The sequence below is a fragment of the Lactuca serriola genome, chromosome 6 (genome assembly GCF_051521515.1).
Source record: "Lactuca serriola cultivar US96UC23 chromosome 6, Lser_US96UC23_V15, whole genome shotgun sequence".
In the NCBI taxonomy this organism is placed as follows: Eukaryota; Viridiplantae; Streptophyta; class Magnoliopsida; order Asterales; family Asteraceae; genus Lactuca; species Lactuca serriola.
In genome coordinates, this window is record NC_136413.1 from 9,935,020 (window position 1) to 9,961,369 (window position 26,350).

The 26,350-nt window shown below is 33.2% G+C and overlaps 3 protein-coding genes across 3 annotated transcripts; 1 reads left to right on the plus strand and 2 right to left on the minus strand.

Annotated features, from left to right (window-relative positions):
• Window positions 1-10,200: 10,200 nt before the first annotated feature.
• On the minus strand, window positions 10,201-12,549 carry LOC145059497 (uncharacterized). Its single transcript, XM_079007344.1, has 7 exons — window positions 12,427-12,549; window positions 11,958-12,051; window positions 11,862-11,884; window positions 11,677-11,769; window positions 10,815-11,351; window positions 10,509-10,661; window positions 10,201-10,407 (listed from the first exon to the last, which is right to left on the minus strand). The coding sequence occupies exons 1-7, from the start codon at window positions 12,547-12,549 to the stop codon at window positions 10,339-10,341; spliced, it is 1,092 nt and encodes a 363-aa protein (XP_078863470.1). The 3' UTR covers window positions 10,201-10,338.
• Window positions 12,550-15,207: 2,658 nt separating this feature from the next.
• On the plus strand, window positions 15,208-18,411 carry LOC145057414 (DEAD-box ATP-dependent RNA helicase 8-like). Its single transcript, XM_079005251.1, has 9 exons — window positions 15,208-15,673; window positions 16,112-16,172; window positions 16,428-16,662; window positions 16,748-16,986; window positions 17,055-17,306; window positions 17,393-17,573; window positions 17,671-17,759; window positions 17,892-17,965; window positions 18,056-18,411. Exons 1-9 carry the CDS (start codon window positions 15,333-15,335, stop codon window positions 18,132-18,134), a joined length of 1,551 nt encoding a protein of 516 aa, XP_078861377.1. The 5' UTR covers window positions 15,208-15,332; the 3' UTR covers window positions 18,135-18,411.
• A 450-nt stretch (window positions 18,412-18,861) lies between these two features.
• Window positions 18,862-20,142, minus strand: LOC145057415 (remorin-like). Its single transcript, XM_079005252.1, has 4 exons — window positions 19,857-20,142; window positions 19,344-19,431; window positions 19,194-19,275; window positions 18,862-19,102 (listed from the first exon to the last, which is right to left on the minus strand). Exons 1-4 carry the CDS (start codon window positions 19,996-19,998, stop codon window positions 18,902-18,904), a joined length of 513 nt encoding a protein of 170 aa, XP_078861378.1. The 5' UTR covers window positions 19,999-20,142; the 3' UTR covers window positions 18,862-18,901.
• Between the last annotated feature and the right edge of the window lie 6,208 nt (window positions 20,143-26,350).

Consider the following 26,350-nt stretch of genomic DNA (forward strand, 5'->3'; position numbering starts at 1 on the left):
TCAGATGTAGCTTGATGGCAAAGTCAAAATTAAGTCATGACAAGCGTTGGCGAACCATGACATTTTTCAATACGCGATTATTTTATATACATGTGTGTGTGTGTGTGTATATATATATATATATATATATATATATATATATCAAGTTCTTAGAAGTGTTATATTAATATTTAACATAAAAAAGTTAACAAACACTCAATTATTTTAGGTCCGATAAAAAAACCAAAAAAAAAAACCTCGCCTTGAAAGAACTTGCATCATAATGCGATAAGGCATACCCTGACACGTTATTTGGGCGTCACGCTTAACAACCCCACTTTTGACGTTTTCGTAACGGCTACACCACACATCACACCATGACACGCCTTAAGGCGCGCCATGGCGCGCTTTTTAGAACCATGTTCATAAGTGATCATTATTACCAACTATCAATTGTTTTGGCTGATGTGGCATCTACCTGTCATATACATTGAAATATGTTGCATCTACATGACATTGTACACATGAGTTGTCAAGTACAATATGAGTAGGGTGGGATAGGACGATTGCTCATTAATCAAGCCCTAGATCGATCGGTGACTTCTTCTTCCTCATCTTTTTCTTTCAAACGACATGACGAATTTCAAGTTGATCATCCATGTGATTGCAAACAACCATCTTGTGTGAAGATTTCAAGGACCCCTGACAACCCTGAAAGAAAATTTAGAGTTTGTCAAAACTCATTGGTAAATCATTTTTTATGAAATTTTGTTAACTTCTTCTTTTTCATCCTTCAATTTAACCTTTATTTAAATTTTTCTTGACAAATGGTAAGTTCAAGTTGTAAATTTTGGCAATGGATAAATAAGCATGAAAGAGGGACAGATGGAAGAAGGATGAAATCAGAAGAGCACTACAATCTCATCTTGAAACTTTGTACCTTGGAGAATGAAATCGGTATATACAGGATGGAGATCGAACAAGAAAAGAACATCAATTTGGGTTTTAGACAAGAACTGGACAAAATCAATTGGAAGTTGTTTACTCATAAGTTGCATTAATTGTGTTATTTTATTGTATATAAAATGTTTTTTTGAAGGGTTGATATGTTTTGTACCATTTTTGATGTATTATAACTAAATGAATTACTTCATGACGTATTAAATGTAATGAAAAATTGGAATGAAATTGATGTTTCGGGAAAATTGTTATTTGATGTTTTGATGTCTTGGAAAAAAATAGTTACTTGATTGTTTGGAAAAGAAATGGTATTGCAAGTCAAAGATACCAAAAGCTATTCCAACACATATGGATGTTCACCATTTCTACCCTGTTTCCCCTCCCACTTCTTACTTAGGTTAATTTTTGTAATTCTTTTTGAAGTTTTCATTGTCCCTCATCACACTTGAAATTGAAAAGTTGGTACTTATTGCATAACCTCTTCCACTTAATCTTGAACTGCAACGTGTCCTTAAATATCCTCTTCCACTTGATCTTGAACTCCAGTTTGTCCTTGAACATCTTCTTCAACTTAAGCTTACATATCCTCTTCAACTTGAACTTCAACTTCAGGTTGTATTTGAACTTCATCTTGCACTTGAAATTTAACATCATCTTGTACTTGAACTTCAACTTAATTTTACATTTCATATTGCATTTGAACTTCAAATTCAACTTGCACTTCAGATTGTCCTAGCAATTCCTCAACAAATTAATCTTTCACTTCATGTTATCCTTGATTATCGTCTTCATATTCAACTTCAAATGATTGTTTTTCACTAACAGGTGTCATTTCATAAATCCCCCTACTCTTCTGGATACAAATCCTTCCAATCACATAAATTCGAATTTCTTCTAATATGGGGATAGGTGATCTCTCCCTAGCAGCTTCAACGACTAATTTAAAACTCTCAGATACACCATTTTCATATGCATCACAAGCTCTATCAGTATGAAAGAATGCTTTACTCCAAATTTTAGGGTCCATTTTCATCAGATGATCATAAGCTAGTAGTTATAGTTTCTTGATTTCATTCACATGTTGCTCAATTTTTGCTTAGGTGGTAGATGCATCAGCATACTAGAAAAGCTTCCTAAATTGTTGACCCTTAAATCTTTTCGTGAAGTTAGCACAGATGTGCCTAAAACATTGTATATTCACTACTGCTAGAACCCTTTCCTTTATAGCCTTAAGTAATCCCTGATAGTATTAGACACAAAACATAAGATTAAATAAATGAAGTGTTACAAAGAGAAAAAAAAACATAAATTTACTACTTTGTTTTGGTCTGATATTAGGGTTAGTCCATGCATAAGTCCCATTCCAATGTCATCAATTGTCACACCCCCAAACCGGAACGGCGGAAACGTTCGGGGGCGGATGACTTCATGTGGTAACGTAACAAATGAATACATAGTAAAGAAAGCAATACAACCATCATATATATAATTTAAAGTTTACATTTGTCAAAAGTTACATGTTCAAAACCAATTACAATATGATGTCAAAATATGAGATCAAACTGGCGCCGCAGCATCTCTTCTTCAAAAGCATATTAGTACCTGAAATTACTGAATCCCTGGGACATACAAGTAATTTTGAAAGAGTAGATCAGCATTTAAGCTGGTGAGATTCATAAGTATTAAATGAAAATGTTTGTATGAAATGAAATGTTTTGTCCTTGTTTGTTTGTTTCTAGAAAATCCTATATTTTCTACTAGTATAAAAGTAGCCTTCTCTCAAGACCAATGTTTGTTTCTAAAAATGTATGTAAGTGTAAAATAACCAATATGTTTGAAAACCTCGTAAATCAATGTGTTTTTAATACCCCTTGTGAGTTTTATAACCATACTATTGACTCGGAATGCCTATACACAACGTTCTTCAGGCGTTGGAATGTTATGACGTTTGTCACCCCAAACGGTGGACTGTAGCTAACAGTCAGGGCGCGGGTTGTCAAGCCCGTATAGATCTATACACAAACACCATGCTCCCCCTCCAAGGGATTCTGGTATATAATACAGGACTTGAAATGTGTACTCGAACGTACATGAAGTTAGTGTCTCACAAAACCGTGGTATAAAAACAGATCTACTTGTTAAAATGTTACGTTTGTTCTTGTATACGAAAGTAAACTTCTTGAAATTCATGTTTCTAGTATATAAGAGTTAGAAATTTGTTCGTAAAACTATACCTATTATAGTTTTCTAAAAGTGTGTCTTGTTTGTTTAGAATTACCTAGAAAAGGAATCACTTGTTATGAAAAGTGTAATTTTTGATGTAGAAGACAAGTTTGTAAACAAAACATATATATGTATATTTTCGATGTAGAAGACAAGTTTGTAAACAAAACATATATATGTATATTTTTGATGTAGAAGACAAGTTTGTAAACAAAACATATATATGTATATGGTTATATATATGTATAAATTTTAAAAGATGATTTGGTATGTTTCGTAATTGTTGTTCATATTCTTACGTTTTTATTAGAAACTTTGCATGAAATAATCCTTAAGTTTGATACTAAAGACCTTTTTGTACTTATCACTTTTGTAAAAATGGTAATTAAACATATTTAAATGATTGTGTTTTAACTTCCTTAATGTATAAACATTGCTCAAAAATGTTAGAAGGTGTTAATAAATGTATAAACCACTTTTGACAGTTTTACCCTTTACTGTCCCTGTTTTTAGAAAACTCATAGAAAAATCCTCGTAAGTCAAAAACTGAATCCGTCACCTCTGAGAGTTTATAAAATGAGTCTACTTTGTTCCTAATTTTTATTATGATTTTTAGTGGTCTCAAACTAGTGTGAAAATAAACATCTTCACAGACTGGTCCGAAATCACTTCTGAAATGACAGGCAGTTTTATAAAAATCGCCATAAATTGTAGAAAAATCGTATGAACGCGTGCGAGTAGTCATTAGAAAGGTATAAACTTGAACTATTTGCATATTGTACAGTTTTGAAAGATATTAAGTTTAAGATGGTCAAAACAGTCCGTGAACAGGACTCAACTTTTCTGTAGAAAGCTGTCATTTAAATTTAAGTTATGTTTAGTGTTCTAACTTGTATTCCCCCCCCCCCCCCTTAAAACTTGAATAAAACATGAAAATGTAGGGGTATGAACGCACCTTATGTGAATACTTGAAGAATGGAAGGTTGAAGATGAACTTTTGGTTGTTGGTTTGATGCTCCAAAACAACCACTCTTTTGGCTATGTTGCTGTCACGAAATTTCACAGCAAAAGAGCAAGAAAATGGGTAGTTTACTCACTGTTTTGAATCAATAATTTTGAGTATCATAACAAGTAACTTCCAGGGGTATTTGGTGGTAAAAATATCAAGCAAAAGGAAGGTGTAGATGGGTGAAATGGTGGCTGAAACACAAAAGGGACAGCAGCCCTTTAGTTCATGGTTTTGATGGCTTTGGAAGGAAGTTCTTGTGCTTGAAAATGAGATGAAGGTTGAGAGTAATTCCCTGGAGTATTTGCTGGTTAAATGAGGGTAAAATGAAGATGAAATTTCGTGATTATGAAGGAGAAAAGAGTGGAAGAGGATAAGGGGACAAAACCTAGACTAGCTTGTGATGGGATGTGATTTTAAGTGATGTGATCTTGTCTAGCCACTTGCTTGGGTGGTTGTTTAGAGATAGAGTTAGTTAACTAACTAACTACTAGTTATTTAGTTAGTTAGGAGTTCTAGTTAAGGAGAGGGAAGGTCTTAATCTCGAAAATTAGAAGATGGATTAATAAGCATTCTTAGTAAAATGTCTTAAGTGATTAAGCACTTATTAGTTAAGTTGGCACTTATCTTCACCAATTCTCTTATCTTAATTGATTTAGACATCATAAAACTTACATGAAATCACTTTAATTCATGACCCATAACTAGTCATTCACTAGATAATAATACATATATACAAATACATACATGTATACTTAGTATAAAATAACAATGTAGTTTTTGTGTATTTGAACTTTAATGTTTATGTTTTATTCTTTTTATTCAAAAACACTTAAATACATTTTAATTATACCTTATAATAATTCATTTTATATTTTAATTTATTTAAATATAAAATTTATTGAGCAATGTATAATTTCGTGACATTTAACCGGTTAACCATATCGTTAAACACGTTTTGTCACTTTGGTTCGTATATTTGTCAAATTTAGATCCTTCACATCTATTAAGCAAACGTTTTACATAGAACCTAACTTACTTATCAACTAGAGACATGTTGATACAAAAATTAAGTTTGTTGTGTTTAAATGATGTTATATGCTAATTTCACAAACCGGTGATGGTTCGTAGTCATACATCATAACGAAATTTATCAATAGTTACTTGTTTTATATTTCACAATAACTTATTTAAATAAAAGAGGTTAAATTCCTTCAACCATTCTTAATAAAATACTCATATTGCTTAATAATCAAAACATAGCATCGCACGATCGTTCCTATTTTTACCAATTGTTACATCAATCAAAAGGTCAATAAACCACTTTCATGTTTCTTTATTTTCCGCTACAACCACAACCCAGACAATATGATAAATATGGTTGTTTGCATCCCTACCTACAGTTGCAATCAATTGACATCTGCATATGCCTTTTAAGAAACAACCATTTGGTCAAATTGCCTTCCTAAAACCTTCAATCCATCCATGATTCAAACCCTTTAAACATATATAGAACTTTGAGAAGTGAGTGGTTCCATCATTCATGACATATACATCCATATTGATTGTTGATCCAGGGTTAGTCCTTTCTAGAATTTCTTTACATCACCATGCTTTGGCATAATGTGCTATTAAAGTACCCTCTATCTCCAGAAATGCATACTTCCTAGCATTTTTGCATTGTCCACTTTCAATCAAATTAAACTTCTTGTTGAATTTAGCTTTTCAATTTCCTTATACTCATCTTTGGTCTCCGAAGTATCTCATTAATGAAATGATTTCCTATACATTTATAGGTAATAATGGAGCCAAATTTCAAGACTCTTGAGAAAATATGCCTATTAATTACAGACTTAATCTGGAATGACTTTTCGGTGGTCATCCAGGTTACCAACAACCTAAAGGGACAACCTTTATTGATCTTATTCTTCTTACCTTTACAAAATTTTACTAGTAACCTTTGATGATCACTTTTTCATACCATAAATCATACCCATTCTTGACTGCATAGTTGGTTATACATAGGTTCAATTACATTGGATTAGAAAACTTCATACTTAAAATCGGCACCATTTGATCCCATTCTTGGTTCTCATAATGGACAAGGCACACAACATCATATCTTTTCCATTGTTGGCATCATCATCATCACTTATATGACATGGAAGTTTCTTCAAGAATTGTCACCAATAGTTTGTTAAAAGTATGGACCTCTCCATCAACTTCATCATTGGCAGAGCATTATTAGGGCCAAGTGGGGCTGTGGTCCCCCTGATTTTTTGGTTCTAAATAGCCCTTATAGTTTCATTTTATACATTTTATACCCAAAAATATAAAATTTTGTCATTGGCCCCCCTGGTTACCAATTTTTTTACATATTATATATTTGGCCCCCTCGAATCAAATGTTGAAGCTCCGCCCCTGAACTTCATGTTCATATTCCATACTATCATAATTTTGTGAGTCCTTGTCATCCTCTTAATCCACCTCATCCAACTTTTTATGATTTTATCATTTTTTAACACCTTCTTATCAACACAGTCAAGAATTGGTTCATTTTTGTGTTCAATGTACACATCCAACTCATTCTCAGGAGTATAAGCAACTTCCAAAAACTCCTAATAATCAACATCACTGTCGGTTCTTCTAATACCTTATGACAAGCTTTCCTTTCTACTACAGTAGTAGACATTATCATAGCTTCCTTTCGTTAATTTCATAAGTCATAATACAATTTCTCTATAACACTCGGTATTTCTCCAAGGTATTATTTATATTTTGGGTTAATTATTTTGTATTGACTTGGGCTTGGATCTTTATTAATTGGGCTTAAGGGTGTCGTACGCTGGGCGTACCACCCTATGTACGCACAACGTACTAGTATGAGATGATCGCGCATGCCATGCACGTACGCGCAACGTATGTGTGCAGTCCCCAAACCCTAATTTTTAGGGTTGAGCCATATATAAAGAACATTATGTCTTAAAGATCAGCCCCCCTCTTACTCTTAAGGAGCTCCCACAAAATCGTAATAATATACTGTGTGTTATTATGTTTGGAAGGCCTCTTGAGAGCATTCTTAGTGTTTTGATCCATTCTTCAAGGAAGTGAAGGTGGAAGCAAGGTGGTGGTTCAAAGGAGAAGGTGTAGATTTGGGATTATTGCTTCATTTCATACCTTTTCAAGGTATAAAGTCTTGAACTTGCCTTATGAATACTTAGATCTCTTGAGTTGAGTTTTGGATCTATTTGGTCCACAGAATGGAGCTTTATGGTTTAAAATTATTTCCTAAGCTTAGGGTTGCCACCCTTGGTGTTATGGGAGTCCCTAAGTAAGAAAGTTGCCATCTTGGAAGTCTTATAGCATCCATGCATGAGTTTTTTTTCATTCTTAAGGAAGTAAGTTGTTATATTTCAATTTTGGGCCAATTTGGGACATACAAGCCGCCAAGTAATTGACTTTATGGGTTAAGACCCTTCAATGGACTCGAATCTGCGTTTGGAGCTTCAGGTCTTGAGGACTCAGAAAGAGTTTCACAAATTTTTGTTTTCTTAACTTGAGACCAATAATTTTTTTCATTACATCCAAAGAATCTAAAGTACCATCATAATCACTCCAATCCAAAAAAGTCTCTCATCTTGACCTGCCAAAGATAAAATATGATGTCATGCTCCATAAGTGGAAGATCGTACTTCGTGGAAGCTATAAAGAAAATCGATTATAAAATTGTAAAGGAATACGAAAAAATCAATTATAAGAAGAAGTTTATTATGGTGAAATTGATTAGGAATTAGATGCATAAATAAATCGATTTAGAAAAGGCAAATGTACAACGATGGCTCACCTAGTAAGGGTAGCAGTTCCCCATAAGGGAGGTCCTACATTCTAATATCGGGGTCTTCAGTTAAGGATGGCCAGAAGGAGGTAATGTTGTGTCTCTTGCGTAAGTAAGGCAAGGCATACTCATGTATTCAAAAAAACGGCGAACCGCTTTCCGATGAGTCTACTCTAAGTGGGAATATCCTTTTAAAATAAAAGTTTATGGTGGGAGAGAGAATTTTAATTGATTAAAACAACCCTTCAAAAGAAAAAAACCAATTATCAAGAAGGGTACAAGGTTTTTGGAATCTTGGAATCGATCATCATTGGTAGCATATATGGCTTCCAACGTACCGTTCCCTGATGCCACATGTACCCGTATACAATGTAGATAACTCACAACACATCAAAAGCAAAGGTGGACTCAAATACTAATGTTAACACTAAATATCCAACATCACACATCAAGTATATAGACCATGATAAAGTCATTACAACCACACCCTCCTTGAATATGCACACATCATGTACATGATATGATAATAATAGTAAAATATCTTTAAATATGCATCAAATTTGTTACATTGTGTCCATTGTGTATGCCATCAAATTAACACCTACAATATATGTACATAATATATAAATCATACATATTATCTAGTAATAAAATACATCATTTCATTCCATCATATCAAATATGTTAATCCATATCTTTTTATCGATCTTTACCTATACATGATAATGGATACTGTTAATTGTGATTTGAGCATTTGGAGCATCCACATGAAGTACTTGGAACTCAATGGAGCACTTAAGGCTCATGGAGAATTTGACAAAGGAACGAATCATCTGATAAAGGAATGGATCTCCTAACAAAGGAATGGATAAAGTAATAAAGGAACGAATCTTCTAAAAGGGGGTATGGAGCACTTGGAAGTGGAATGAAGCATCCTGGTGCATAGATGCGTCATTTATGATCATGAAGTGCCATCTTATGCTTGAATCGCCATTCTAGAAGCACCATTATGGATCAAAATGTGCCATACTATGGTTCTAGAAGCGCCACTATGGAGGTAGAATTGTCATTTTGGAGGAAGAAGTGTCATTTTGAAGGAAGAAGTGCCACTATGGTTCTAGAGGCACCATTCATGAGGAGGAAGCGTCATCCATGGAGACGAAGCGTCATTCCTTACACAAGAATCATCACTCTCATGTTGATGTGTCATTTTATCGTAACAATGCGCCACTTGTGTTCCTTGATGAATTGTATGCTATGAAGTCCTCTATCATGCTCAAGATTGTCTAACGATGCCATGAACTTGAAGATGCTCAAGGCATACACCGTTATACGCCACCATGATGGATGAAACGTCGCTAGTGTTCATGATGCGCCACATGTGCATCATTATGCGCCATTATGGCTCATGATGTTCCATTATGTGTGTTGTTGATGTTTATGAGTTGTATGACATTGATGAATGTTCTAGAAGCTATGATATGGCAGATTGTGATTGGTTGACACCATTCACGAGCCTAAAGGCCAATAGGCTTGGCCTATTAGGTTTTTAAGTCAGACACCTCAAGTATAAATAGAGATTCATGCTAAGTCATTTGTGTTTCTTGTAATTCTAGAGTGATAGATGAATCTCTGTGAAATTGTACTTGTAACCTCTGTTTGAGCGCACTAAAATAAAAAATACTCCCCTCATGCCCATGGACATAGGTCACCTTGACCGAACCACGTAAATATTGTGTCTTGTTTGCTTGTGGTTTTGCTAGTTATCCGCTTTACTTCCTAACAGATACCACATAACTCTTTCTTTTAGTTTATTTCTCAATTACATTTTGCATACTATTTGTTAGTTGTATATTGCTACCAAAGTATCATTTACCTTTGCATGTGTTGGAGTTATCCTCATTCCTCAAGTGCTCTCTAGAAAAGAAATTTGTCTAATAATCTAACATGGTATCATAGGTGGTCTAGCAACCCAAGTACTCAACACATGTTTTGTCTTGTCTAATCTCATATGGTCATTGTCTCATTGAATGTTATAAAGTCCCACATCAGTTAAACACAATCTTGTTTGTCTTTGTCATGGTCGAGTCTACATTCTCTCTCCAATGGATTTTTGGAGAGAAAATAAAGGCCTATTCAACATGGTATAAGAGTGTGTTTTAGTATTCTCCATGTCAAGGTGTAGGTTATAGTCCCACGATTATAGGATACAATCTTATTTTCCTCTATATATCTTAGAGTTGCACAAACAGAAAATACCAACAATCATAAACAACTATCTTGAATCGAGTTAGCCTCTACAATAATTAGCAAAAAATAAGGAAACATCAAGATTTCAACTTAATCTATCATATCTCTTTCCAAGTCGTCGACAAACATCACGCCTCATCATCTTCATAAATTCCTACAAGTACCAAATGTAGATGAATTAAAAAAGTTCTTTTTAGTAAAAGCATTGGAAAACCACACTCGTGGGGGTGAAAGACAAAGAAATTAAGGGAAAACCTCAGCAAGTTCTTCATCTGAACATAAATCAGCAAGACCATATATATCTTGAATATTTTCATTCAAAAGAGCTGTAGTTTCAATTACAGATGAGAATATCTCTAAAGGTGGGTACTCGTCTTCAATCTTTTTAGCTACTTCTTTGAGATTCATCTGAAAATACAAATCATTAAGCACACTAAGAAACAATTTAAAGTAGGACAAAATGATTAATGAATTCAAATATGTAGGCTTTTTTTTTTAACATAAATGGGGGCATTGTATGAAACAGTTTTTTAAAGTTTTTTTCTTATTTACTTAACAAACCTGACAATCTACTGATAAACCCTTGATACTTGCACTATCACTATAACAACGACGATGAAGCTCTTTTTTTATGGGCGGATGATGTTCAAGTAAATTTAATCCTGAGTCCTCCTGATAAAAAGCTTGGGAGAAAAAAGGCATCATTTGTTGAACCATGAAGGACATATCAAGGTCACCATCAAAACCACTGTCGCCGCCTTCTTGGCATTGAGGCTCACTCATAGCTGAAAACATGCTACCTAAATCTTGATTATCATCCATATGTTGACCAAGTTGACCGATCACTCTCATCATTTCAGGGTTTCTAGTTATTTGATCCAACATATTCCTTAAGAAGTCTTGAGATTCCATTTCAGATTGATTTGGAACTCCGTCTAAGAGACCAATCAAAGCTGGATTCTGCATAAACTGATTCATAATTGTATCCAGATCTAATTGACCAACGGCGAATGGATGAATTTGGTTTGTAGGAGTAAGAAAATCTGGACTAGAATCGTCATTATCATCTGCATATGACACTGTTGGTCGTACTTCTCTCTAAAATCACAATTCGAAATTTAGTGCCCAAAATAATATTGAGATTAATCAACTCCACTTTTTATTGTTTCTAAATTGCAAGGCAAAAGTACTTGTTAAAAGATTAATTTTCTGCCATAAAACCATTTTCTTGAATAGAGTTTAAAATAATCTCACTATAAAATCAGAAGATATGACCCTTAATGTCTCATTTTTTAAGTTTGTGTTATTTGTATCAAATACAATTAAATTAGATATCAGGAGTCATGCTAACAATAGCATATTCATTTTGCTCCTACCTATTCTATCATGCTCTCATAACTTAAAAATGTGAGAGACAACATACCTTTTTGTAGGTTGGTATATTACACTTTTTTGAAACTGCTTGCTTTGCTTGTGTCTTGAAGAATATTGTAGAGAGTTTGCTAGACGTTTTTCGCTAATTAAAATAATCAAATTAAAATATTTTAAAATATATATACATCATAAATGCCTATTGAGTTAAATTTAAAAAAGATAATTAATTCATACCAGTTCACTAGGTTTAGGCAAAGCTGGTGACCAAAAAAATTAAGTTAGATTGAAATAATATAAATAAATAAAAAGTTTAATTTGGAAAAAACTCACATAGTTCTCTTGAAATCCTTCCATTTTTCTCAAATGTTTGTTCAAAATGAGGCTTGCAATATAAGATCCCATCATTCGAGGAGTAATCGTTCTCCTAAGAGAATAAATAATAATGTAAACTATTTATAGTTGTAGAATGTATTTCGAACACTTGGTCAAATTTTCATTATACAGTCATGAAACATATGCACATATATCTATTGTTTGTTGCTTGATTCTTACTAATTAAATTGGAATTTATATGAGAGGCCACACGATCTTAAGGCTCACATCATCCTTAAACTATAACAAATACGAAACCGAGCCTTCGCGATCACCTAATGATAAAAGGTATTTTCTATTGTTTTTGTAAATATATAAAACAACCACATAATATTGGTTTCAAATCCTATTTCATGATATGTAGAACCTCATAATCAAGTCAAATGATTCATTAATCCAAATCTAACAAAAAGATTAAAAAAAATACCGAAAGCTTTTCATCACATTGGCTGCATTGGAAACATTCATTATGATACAAAACTCCATCAACGAATATCTCTTCATCTGGATCAACAATTTCATCACAAACAATGCAAATCTCTGTAGACATTTCCTCACATTATTATTATTATTATTTTTTTTCCTTAACGAATCCAAACTCATTATTTTCTAAATTTAGAAAGAACATTCAAGGTGGATAAATCCTTTTCAATTTTCAAGAAAATATACGCTTATTTAGTAATTAGAGGTTAGAAATTAAGGGTCTATTATAAATTAGAATAAATTACAATGATGGTCCTTTTTTACATGTGATTTTTTAGAGTTTATAATTAATCTTTAATTATTTATAAAAGTCTAAACTAAAAACTCCAACATAATAATTCACAAAGCCAAGTACCATTTCTAAAAGTAAAAGCCATATTTGATTGAATTAAAGAAGATAATTACTAATTAGGGCATTTAAAATTGTTAGATCAACTAAGAAAATATAAAATTACAAGATTGGTCCGTATGGTATTCAAAAAACTTTAGGGAAAAATACAAATCTAGCATTTTTTCTTAATTGTCTATCAAAAAATAGCCAAAAAATATCACTTAGCCAAAAATAGCCCACAAAACTGTAGTCAGCTTATGGTTGACTACGGTCAATGCCGTTGACTACTGTTTTAGGCCAAAAACTACTGTTTTGTGCAAATGAGCTACTGTTTCAAGGGTCCGTTTACTTTTTCGTGGCCTGTTAGCCCAAAGTATATAATGATTTTTTTTTTAGATTAGGTCATTTTGCCTATTGTTTTCTTTGGTTTGGCTACTTTTTTCTTTCAATTGAGCACCCGAAAAACAACCAGGTTTTTCTACTTTTCATCAAAATTTTACCGTCTTTGTGATTAGGAGTAGATTTTATATACGTGGTTAAATTTTTTTGAAAAAAAAAATGAAAAAAAAATATAAAACCGTAGGTTTTTGGACAAAACAGTAGATAAAACCCCCAAAATAGTAGATTAAAAAAAACATAGTTTTTTTTGGATAAAACAGTAGATAAAACCGCCTAAATAGTAGATTAAAAAAAACCGTAGCTCTTTCCCAAAAACCGTAGACTACGGTTTGGGAAACCGTAGGTTTTCGAGAGGAAACCGTAGGTTTTATAATACCTACGGTTTTGTATGACAAAAATGATTTTATTTATAGAAAACACGAATCAGTAGACGAAATGTCGAAACAGTAGGCGAATCTCGAAACCTACGGCTTCGTGGGCTATTTTTGGCCATTTACTAATTTTTGGCTAAAAATTGCTAATTACCCCCCTTAATTTGGCTAGATTAGTAATTACCCCAAAACTTTATAGAGGGCCCAAAAAGGTTTTCATTTGTATAGAAAGTCCAAGATCAAGATTTTTCCGTGTTTTTGGTCCAAAAAAACTTGAAAAGACGGTTATACCCTTTTACTTTCTTTTTATATTTTTAATACTTATTTTTATATTTTATTAATTAAAAACCAAAAGAGGACCCCCTCCCCCCCTCTTTCTCTCTCTCTCTCTCTCTCTCTCTCTCTCTCTCTCTCTCTCTCTCTCTCTCTCCCCCCCCCCAGATTCATGCTTGTCTTCTTCACTTCTACATCTTTAATACAAAAAGTACAACTTTTGTATAAATCCTATCAACAAATCTTCTATGCTTCTAAACCCGGAAAATCAAGAATCGGACGCATCTCTCAATCGATTAACAACATCATATCTTCTTCTTCTTTCCGTCAAAGTGTACACAAAAAGAAAAAACAGGTCCGTTCCTTACCTCATTTTTTTTTTGCAATCGATGCAAAATTTGGTCAACTCCGGTGAATCAAAATGAGGGAAACATATGAAGCTATACGAAAATAAAAAAGAAAAAAGAAAAAGAGCCTTGTTCTTGTTGCACTGCATATTGATCAAGGAGATGAGGTGGAGAGAACCTGCACAAGGGAGGGATCTCCCATAAATCCAATATGGGTTTGCACGAAGAACACACTGGAGATGGCGATTGAAGAGCCATCAATTCGATCAGTTTGCATCGAATTCATTGGAGCACCTTGTCTTTGAAACGATAAACATTCAAGCCCTTGTTTATGAAAACTGATATGTGTGTTTGTGTTCATCTCGGTAAACCCATCTTCTCCTTTCCATCAAATTTGAAATTGATGCGTTTGTGTTTATCCTTGTAAACCCTTTGTGTGTATGTATGTGTGTTCATTCATGTAAATCGAAACATGCAATGTATGTGTTCATCCTTGTAATTGGTTTTCAAACCTACTAAAAAACCCAAATGAATCAGGTGTATTTGGTGGAAGAAATGAATGTCGATCGACTGTTTTAAATGGAGTGATGTGTTCTTTAACCTCAGTAGTCTCATCACACGAAAATTCAAGTAGTTTGGTGTTTTAAACATGTCTATGGGTTCAATTTCTCCAAAAAGGAATGAAGATTGTTGTTTGAAAATGAAGAACCCGAGCTCACCAGGAGAGAGAGAGGGGTGGGGTTGGGAGATAATTATTTTATTTTATTTTTATTTTTAAATTAAAATAGTATTTGAAAAATTAAAAAAATATATAAAAAAGAAAGTAAAAGGATATAACTGTTATTTCAAGGTTTTTTAGACTAGAAAAAAAAAAAAAAAAAAAAAACATTGATTTTGGACTTCTACATGTGAAAAAAATTTTTTTGGATCATTTCTAAAGTTTTTTTGAACACCGCGGGACCAATATTGTAGTTTTGTCCAAGAAAATAAAACCTTTCACAATTCCTGTCGCGTGTACACCCACACCTCGATCTGAACACACACTTTCGCACACACGATCAAACGCATCAAACCCTCTGTACTCACTACTCCCTACACAACAAGCTTTGTAATCAACGATCATCTCCCGATGAACGATAGCACCGGTAACAACAGTTACAACCGCCGGTACCCTCCTGGTATCGGAAATGGCCGCGGCGGCGGAGGAGGATGGTATGGCGGTGGTGGAGGTGGAGGTGGTAATTTTCAAACAAACCCTAATTATCACCATCAACCTCGTAGCCACGATCAAATTCAACAGCAGCAGCATCAGTCACAGTACTCGCAGAGACAGCAGTCCACACAACAACACTACAATCAGAAACAGCAGTGGCTAAGAACGAACCCTAATGTACCTGCTTCTTCTACAGCCAATAACAATAACTATGAAGTCGAGAAAACCGTACAGTCAGAAGGCAGCGTTGATTCAAGGTCAAAATTCAAATTCCTCATCCATAACCGTTTCCTCGAACCTTTAGTTGCTTGATTCTTTACAAATAATACTTGACCTACATTCTTGAAACTGCAATTCCCGTAAAATTGCAAGATAGTTACGGTTCTTATCTTGGAAATGCATACTTATATCTCTATACTTGATGTTACAAATGCTGTGATATAATGTAGTAGTAGTTATGGGATCAATGATAATGTAAGGCCTCTGTGTTGATCTAATTCGGTGGTGTTAGGAATTCAATAGCAGGTTGTTTTATGAAATATAGACTGTTCTACAGTTCTATGTATGGTTATTGGTATTCTTGGAGATGATTACTTTATACGTATACATGTATGATCTATTTGAATGATATCTAACTGATAAAATATATGTAAACAAGCTGTGAACTTATTTGTTTATCCGTTTTGTGGGTTTAGCTCTCAAGATTGGAAAGCACAGTTAAACATACCTGCAGCAGATAGCCGTTTCAAGACTGAGGTATGCACACAACAGTTAACATCATGCAATTGCTACTTAATAATAATAAATCTTATATTCATCCTCTTCCGTTACCTTTTATCAATACATTTTCTTATCCTTGTAAAGCTTATGTATCAGTAAATAGCTACATTTCTTCTTGATGTTTGCATTGAATTAAATAATGTTGTGTCCATGTTGTCTTTTGATGTCCTTTTATCTTTAGAAGGAGGATATCAAGTATACCACATTTCTTACAGTCTGTAATCTTTACAGGATGTAACAGCTACAAAAGGAAACGAATTTGAGGACTACTTTCTAAAAAGAGAACTACTTATGGGAATCTATGAGAAGGGTTTTGAAAGGCCTTCTCCTATACAAGAAGAAAGCATCCCTATTGCTTTAACTGGTAGTGATATTCTTGCTAGAGCCAAAAATGGAACTGGAAAAACAGCCGCTTTTTGTATTCCTGCTCTTGAAAAGATCGATACAGACAACAATGTCATCCAAGGTTTTGTTTTACAAATTCAATAACATGTTTACTTTCAGATCCTATAAATAACTTATGGATTTACTAACAAATATGAATTATACAGTTATCATACTTGTCCCCACAAGAGAACTTGCTCTTCAAACATCACAAGTCTGCAAGGAGCTTGGAAAACATTTACAGATTCAAGTAATGGTGACAACTGGAGGAACAAGTCTAAAAGATGACATCATGCGATTATATCAACCTGTTCATTTGTTAGTTGGGACTCCTGGAAGAATTCTTGATCTAACCAAAAAGGGTGTCTGTATTCTCAATGACTGTGCAATGCTGGTATTAGATGAGGTATAATTTTTGTATCATTTTTTATAAATTGTTTAATAAAACTATAAATAATGATAATGTTTTGACAGGCTGATAAGCTGTTGTCCCCTGAGTTTCAACCTTCTGTAGAGCATCTCATCAGTTTCCTTCCACAAAACAGACAGATTTTGATGTTTTCAGCTACATTTCCTGTTACTGTAAAAGATTTCAGAGACAGATACCTGAAAAATCCTTATGTTGTTAATTTAATGGACGAACTTACCCTTAAAGGTATCACACAGTATTATGCTTTTGTGGAAGAAAGACAAAAGGTTCACTGCCTCAACACTCTTTTCTCAAAGGTCTGCTCACATTTACTAAAAAGCCCTTACTTTGTAGATTGATTATGAATTTGAATTGATTGTTATTACTTATTACTTAATTACAGTTACAAATCAACCAATCTATCATATTCTGCAACTCTGTAAACCGAGTAGAGCTGTTAGCAAAGAAGATAACAGAGCTTGGATATTCTTGCTTTTATATTCATGCTAAAATGTTGCAAGATCATCGTAATCGTGTCTTCCATGATTTCCGAAATGGTGCATGCAGAAATCTTGTTTGTACTGGTATGTATATATTTTTTAATTTTAAAAAAAAACTCAAGCTGTAAAATATTATTTACCCTAATAAACCCTAATCTTGAATTTGGTTTTGTGCTATTAGATTTGTTTACAAGGGGTATAGATATTCAAGCCGTGAATGTTGTCATCAATTTTGACTTTCCAAGGAATGCGGAGACGTATTTGCACAGGGTAATAAACTAAAAATAAAACCTTTTTTTTTTTTTTGAAAATGAATATATATATATATATATATATATATATATATATATATATATATATATATATATATATATATATATATTTATTATTGTTTATTTGTAGGTGGGACGTTCAGGAAGGTTTGGACATCTGGGGTTGGCTGTGAATTTGATAACTTATGAAGACCGGTTTAACTTGTATGTATTTTTTTTCATATTTTTAATTTAAATGTTAAATGTTAAATGCTAATGATGTGTTTTTTTTGTGTGTGTGGTTGTGATACACAGGTATAGGATTGAACAAGAACTTGGAACTGAAATAAAACAAATTCCTCCTCAAATTGATCAAGCCATTTACTGTCTGTGATTGAGAAAATGAAATACAAGTAGGAGACATTTTATGTTTCTGTTTCTGTTTTTAGTTTAGGCTTTGTTATATCATATGCTAGATCTGTATTTACCTGATTCTGGAGGATAGCTTGTAGTTTGTACTCCATATTTTGAAAAGAAAAAAAAAGGAAAAAAAAGGCAAAAAAAAAAAGATAAAAAGTAGAGCAAAAACGAAAAACCAAAAAAAAAAATGATGCATGAACAATTTTTTAGATTTGCGTTGGGTTATCAATTCAAAACTTACTTTTTCCCTATGTGTTTGTGTGTCTGAGCTATCATTTTTTGCTTGATTTGTTTGTTGTTCAGTAGTTTTATCGTGTCTTGGTGGATGATGAATGCATGCTAGATCAACTTTTTTTCTACATTTTTTTTTGATTTAATAACATATGATGTAATCTCCATGAACGCTTTTAAATAGTTAAACTGAAGTTAATAAGATGTTAGAACCACATCACCTGATCAAATTTTGGTGAGATTAAAGTTGAGTTTTAAGTTTCAACAATGAAGCATCATCCTTTTGATTCCTTGGATATTTTCTCTGTAATATGTATTATGTGTGATCAACTACTGCATTCTGTTGAATCCCAGAGCTTCTATCATGCAGCCAGTCAACTAATAATACCCAGCTCAAATATATGTAGTATAATATAAACCATATATAAAACAAACCATACAAGATGTAAAATTTGTTGATAGTTGATGCATGTATAAGTATATTAATTATATTATATGGTGGGAAAAAAACTAGTAGCCAAAGCATTTAAACAACTTGGTAGGAAGAGTGCCTGTAGCACGAAACTTTGCAGCAGCTTCCTCTGCCTTGATTATGTCTTGGCCCCTTTTCTCTTCCACCATTGCCCGTTTTTCTTCTGCTTCTTTATGTATTCCAGCAATCCTATTCTTCATCTCCTCCCTCTTTTTTGCCTTCTCAATTTCTATGTTTTCCTGCTCCATTTACGTACACATCATACATATGCATATGCATGCCTTGTGTTTTTTATTTTTTTTCTTCAAGTGATCAATACGAAACATGTACCTCAATCTGTTTAAGATTAGCTTCTATCATTGCTTTTTTAGTATTTTCCCATGCTCCGATTTCTGACTTTTTTGTGTACGCCCTACACATACACATGTTATCACATATGTCCTTGTAGTATATAAACATACATATATAGACAACAAGTACCTGTTGTCAGCCTTTGTCTTTTCGTTCTCTTCCCATGCTTTAATGAGTGCCATTCTCTTCTCTGCGACAACTACTTCAAGTCCAACATCTGACAAAAGGTATAATTACATATATAAATTAATACCTTCATCTACGAATGGAGAAATAATATCTAATGCGTCTCACATGATAAACAATACATACTCGTTAAGATGTGAAATTTCATTCTTGTCCAGGGTTTAAACCAAACCCTGGGGCACCCAAAACATTGTTATTTTTCCGTGATTAACCTCCAGGGGGATAACATGAGCCGTTTTACATGGTGTTATTTACCCTTTATTTAAAAAAAATCAAGAAACATAGCCTAAATGAAACGGGTTCAAAGTTGCATATTTTTTTCATAAATTATCCGATTACACAAACTCGTATGAGTTTGTAATACATAACATGTACATGTTAGACCGAATTCGCGCACTGTTAGCGCGAATTCTGTCTAGCAGTTAAAATTGTACAAGAGAGTGTCAAGAAGCTTACTCTTGTCACCACCATGAGGCGGCTTTGTTTTCTTGGGTGGTGGTGTTGCAACCGAACTTGATTTGGGTTCCGGTGATGGTGTTGATGTTGATTCGGTTTCTGAAGCAACATCTTTCATGGGTTCTTGGTTTTCCTCCACCATCCTTTGATCCTGTTAATTTTGTGATGAACAATAAAAAAAACCTGAAAAAAGCTTCAAAGATTGAAACAAAAATGGGAGAAAGAGAGACAAGTATGTGGTAGGTTTGGTTGGTAAATGTAGAAGTGGGTGGTGGCAAAGATGGTACATAGAGATCACAATCAGTTGGAACGTTACCTACTAAGTTTGTAAACTACAATGTTTCTTTTTCCATATCTAAATTAAACACCTTTAATTATTACGCAACAAATTAATTTATTTGGCATGAACAAGATATTCCAACATTTTTAATTCATAATCAATTCATTAAAAGAAAGCGTGTGTATTTTGGAAGCAAGTTTTTTTTAACATACCATAACAAATAATGTGGTTATTCAACATTTCCATTTAGATTTACTTATACGTTACAATTAAAAATATTCAAATATGCATATATTATGTTGATTGTTGCCAAGTATGTATGTCATCTTTTTATTTACTTTTGATGCTTTTAAGTAAGCTAAAAAAATTGTTATCTACACTTTTAGAGGTTGTTTGATATGTATTTTACTATGTCTGGTATTCATAGAGACTGATTTGGTTAGGCTTAGACTATTTAATATATCACTTAGAAGTCTTTGATTGGGTCCTAACTTTTCGATCAACTGGACCTTTGATTAATCAACATTTTTTTTTATTAACGTCCTCCTTTTTTTAATACCTAGTAGGCCTGATATATGTTTTGTACTCTTGTCATATTTAAAGCTATAGTATACTCAATCAACAACTATCAAAAACAATTTAACCAATAATATATATTTTAATATTCTGGTTTTTTTTAGACATATTTAAACTAAGGTGCTGTTTGGTTTGCAGAATGTTGCTGAAGGAATCTGAATTGGAATTGAAAAAGGAATCTGTCATGAATTTGAATCTAATTCCATATGGTGTTTGGTTGGCAGGAAATGGAATTGGAATTAATTCTAGAATCTGTTTGATTCGCAAGAAATGGAATTGGAATTCATGTAAATTGACATAATTACCCTTTTTCATGTTTTGCTTAATTTTACCTTGTTTTCTAACTTATTTATAAAAATACATTATGAAAATTATAAAAACAATAAAATTTCGGCGGTGGTGGCGGCGAAAATGGTAAGTGGTGGTGACGGTGGTTGCAACGGTGGTGGTGACATTAATTGTGGTGGCGGAAGTGGTGATGATGGTGGCAATATTAGCTGGTGGTGATAGCGATGGCGGTGATGGTGTTGGTGGTGGCAGTGGCGGCTGGTAGCGGTGGCGGTAGCGGCGACGGTGGCAACGTTGGTAGTGGTGGTGGTGGTAGTAGTATTAGTGGTGGTGAGTGATGGCATTGGTAGTGGTGGTGGGTAATGGTGGCGGTGGTGGTGAGTGGTGGTCGGAGGCGGCAGTGACGGTGGTAACGATGATGATGGTAATGGTGGTGGCATCGCATGCAATAGTTGTGGGTGGCGGCGGCGGTGACGGTGGGTGGTGGCGGCGGCAACGGTGGTGCTGAGTGGTGGTCATGACGGTGGTGGTGATGGCAACGACGGCGATAGTAGTGATTGTGGCGGCATCGGTGGTGGTCGATGGGCGGCAACGGTGGTGGTGGTCAGTGATAGTGTTGAGGGTTTTCTGATAAGTCAAAGGATATTTTTGTAATCTTCCACTTTCCTTGATGAGAATGAATGTTTTCCATCCAACTTTGAAAGAAATTCACTTTCCTCCATATGGTGGAAAGTTTATTTTCATTTAGGAATTCTTTTCCCTCCTCTAAGTCCAACCAAACGCATGAATTCGAGGGAATTGGAACCCTTTTCTCTCGAATTCCATTCCTTTCCTGCCAACCAAACGTACCATAAAATGAATTAACTTAAAAATTGATGTAGTGAGTCTTGAACTAAAATGAGAGGAAAATTAAAATCATGATTTAATTTCACTTGTTTATAAAAAAGAAAAAAGGTTATAACATTCGTTGATTAATTATGTTACATTTCTTTAATCGATTTCTCAAGAAACAACGTCCTAGGGGAAGGTAGGAGGTAGTTGTCGAAAATTTACTTTTTTAGATGATGAACAAGAAAAATGGCACAAAGGTGAAAATATTCCGTGCCACTTTTAACTTTCTTTGGTCACTGTTTATGATAATGTCATGATTATATGTTCGACTTCTATTAATAAAGATGTTTAGAAATTAGAAAACGGAACTTTTGAAGTTTTAATTTTATAAAATACAAAAAAATGCAACAATATCTCATCCTAACAGTTTTTTTTTATTGATATTCGGTAATAATAGTAAAAAAACTAGAACATCAAATACAACATGTTAGTTTTTTCATCAGTATCAAAATGCATCATGGGCCAAATTCTTCAGTCATTTTCTACATTTGGTCTTATTCGCATACTTTAGGGTAACTTGTTTCTATAATGAACCCTTTATTAGATAGCTATCAATAAAATCTCTTTTTTTTTATTGCATTATTTTCTATGTTCATACGAAATCGTCTATCGTTCGTTGAAGTGTTTAATACAATTGTTAAGCCATTATCTTCTTCATCTTGCTTAGTAAGTGAGAGCAATATCCACATTGCTACTTCATGTTCATGTATTTATTGTTTGACTTTTTCGATTTTGGACAAGCTTCTCAATCGTGGATTGTCAAAGTGGTCGAACAATAAACTTTCTTGCATCATAAACTTCGTCATCATTTCGCATACATTGGCCTCATAAGTCTAAACGATGTCTTGCAATGTCATTGTTGCTCGACTCATCTTCATGTTATAGCTTAGTATCATACATGATGATCTTGAGTGGTTTCAATAAGGTAATCCCTTGATTTTATTAAGAAATTATCATATTTTTTGCATCACGCTTTCCTCTTACCATCCAGCATTTCACACAAATTGAAATGTTGCCAAGTTTTCATGTTCCGTTTTATAGGCACTACTTTCACAAAATTTTACATTGGTTGTCGATGCTCACATGAAATATTGTGACGCGCCAGTAGGGATGTCAAAAAGTCCTGTGGGACCCCGATCCCGTGGGGCCCCGAACCCGTATGAAGGGTAGTTGCTTAAAAAATTCGGGGACGGGGGCGGGGAAAGGGGTAAAGTTAACCCCGTTTTGATTTCGGGGGCGGGGGCGGCGGTGGGTAGTCCCGTCCCGAAAACCCCGTGGGGTCCCCGTTAATATGTTTTATATATATATATATATATATATATATATATATATATATATATATATATATATATATATATATATATATATATATATATATATATATATCCCTATTCTAATAAAAGAATAGTGTTAATCTCCTTTTGACATGTGTCATCCTATTAAACATCCTAATTAATGCATATTTTATTATTCTTTTGTCATGTGTCACCATATTAGGCCTCCTAATTAATGCATGCCACTTGTCAACCTATTAATTTTAAATTTTAAATTTTAAATTTTAAATTTCTCATTATGATTACATTAATTTAATAACACTAGAATAAAAATTAAAATAAAATTAATACAAATTATAAGGTGATATAATTTCATATATTTATTTAAATTAATGATTATAATTTTATATAACTAACAAAATATCTCTTAATTAATAATTTATTTAAAATAATTGATTAATAATTTTGAGTTCTCACTATTAAAGTTTAATTAATTTTATAACCGTGGTTTACACGGGTTATAAACTAGTATGTATGTATGTATATATATATATATATATATATATATATATAATATTTATAATTCTATATATATTAATTACATATTTACATAGATATTGACTATTTGACTTACTGTATTTACTGTTTTGTAGTTGTCAATCCATTTAGGGTAAATCACGTAAATCACGTAATGACGCTTCAATTTCTTTTCTTTGTTGATCGATCCTTCAGAGTGGCCAGTTCCCGCTTCTGAGTTCAGACTTCGTCACTCTGCCTCCCGTTCTCTCGAGACTCCAAGCGACCGTGGACCTTCAATCGTTCATCATCACTTCAGTGCTTCACCTTCACGTCTTCGCCGGTCGTCGTAAGCCCACCAGTCGCCGTCGACTCCTTAGCCATCGATCCCTTCATCAGCGCTTCCTTAGCGTGCAATTTCTTTCTCGTCTCACTCAAGTCAGGTTTGTATAACATCGTATATCATCTTCTGATCTTGTCTTATCAGTTCATCTCATCAATTGTTATTTACTTCAGTAGACATGAAACATCGGTTCTTTGTGATTGAACACAACATCTTCTGAAAATTTATTATTTTAAAATTAGTTGCCCGATATATGATTCATATGTTCACCAGATCATCTATTTCATTGAATATAAACATTACTTTCTTTTAAATTCTTGAAATTTGTTGGTGTTAGTATGGTCCTGGTCATCTTTTTGATTTAAATGCAGTTAATTTGTTAGTATTAGTGTGTTCCTGTAATTTGTTCTTGAACTTTGTTAGTGTTAGTGTAAGTAGTGGTTAATTTGTTAATGTTTAATTATGTGTTAGTATGTTCCAGTAATCTGTTCATTTTTCTCATTCAAATACAATTAATTTATTAGTGTTATTGTGTTCCTGTAATATGTTCTTGAAGTTTGTTAGTTTTAGTGTTAGTTGTGTTTAATTTGCTGAATGTTTTCTGATGTTCTGAAATCAATTCCAGGATTTGGATATCTTGTGGTTTTTGGAACTTTATCGTAATCATTCTTGTTTCTTTGATATATTTTTTTGGTTTGTAAGCTGTAACTTTGAATTTATAGTGTTTTTTTTTCGGGGGCAGGGAAACGGGGGCGGGGACGGGGGTAAACAAGGAATTCGGGGGCGGGGGCGGGGATGACAATGCTAAAAATTTCGGGGGCAGGGGCGGGGGCGGGGCAACGGGAGAATTTTGGGGGCGGGGGCGGGGGATGTACTCCCCGTCCCGTTTGCCCCCGTTGACATCCCTACGCGCCAGTAAGATACATTTTTTTGAAATACTAAAAATTGAATAAGAGAGAATGAATTGTGACACATAACGAACTCGTGAATTTATCCAAGATTTGAAAAGACAACCAAGCAATAAGAGTTATTGAGATTTGAGATTGTGAAAATATCCAATTTTATGAGATAAAGAGAGTGTTTGAATGGTACGGTTTGATCCAACACAATCAACATCTATTGATATCAAGCATAGAGGGCAAAAATGTCACTTTGAACCAAAAATAGTAAAAAAACGGCTATAAAGGTTAGAACTACAGGAAAAAAGGTATGATTTTCAACTGTTACCTTTTCGAACCAGTTTTAGATCGGCTTTCCAAACAAGTTTTAACAGATAGAGATCCTGATCCGGTTTCAAAGGCTAAAAGGGCAAATAAGTATAAACAAGATAGGAATAAATCAGGTCATGTTTGGACAAACCCGATTTTTCTAAGAATTGGTCCCCTTGTTCTTTTGCTTAACCGGTTTTGTAAACTATTCCCCGTTCACACACACACACACACACATATATATATATATATATATATATATATATATATATATATATATATATATATATATATATATATGAAGCATTTTTTCTTGCACAACATTCACTTGAAACTCCCATCTATTTTTTCTTTCACTACATTCATTGAAACTCCCATGACTTTTCAATTTCTTTCTAACAATAATTATAATTTTTTTTAATTAGGTTAAATAAATATCAAACCTAAAATGTAATCATATATAAACTAAATTTTAATATTAAAATAATATCTTTACTTCTACTAATAAAGTTATGTTTTTTAACTTATAACATCTTATACTTAATTTATTAGTTTTAATATATTGTTGGATGTAAACCATTATCATTCTAAAGATACAATTTTTGAACAATTTGTATAAAATACTTCAAATTTTAATTTAAATATAACATTATAGGGTCAACATAAATATAAATTTTAGTTTAATTTAAACAACCCAAAGAATATTTTGCAAATAGTTAAAAGTGATAAATTGTAGTATCTTTCTAATAATGATTATAAGTTGGTTAGTAAAGTTAAATAAATACCAAACCTAAAGGGTAATCATAAATAAACTGAATTTCAGTTTTAAAATAATATCATTACTTCTACTTATAAAGTTATGTCATTAACTTTTAACATATTATACTTAACTTATTACATTTAGTATGATGTTCAATGTAAACCATTATCAGTTTAAAGTATAACTTTTGAACAGTTTTGACAAAATACTTAAATTGTGAACATAAATATAACATTACAATGTTTAACTTAAATATAAATCTCAGTTCCACTTAAAAAACTAAATAATATTTTGTAAATAGTTAAAAATGATAAATTATAGTGATAAATGCAAAAACTAAATTGTAATCTCAATTTAA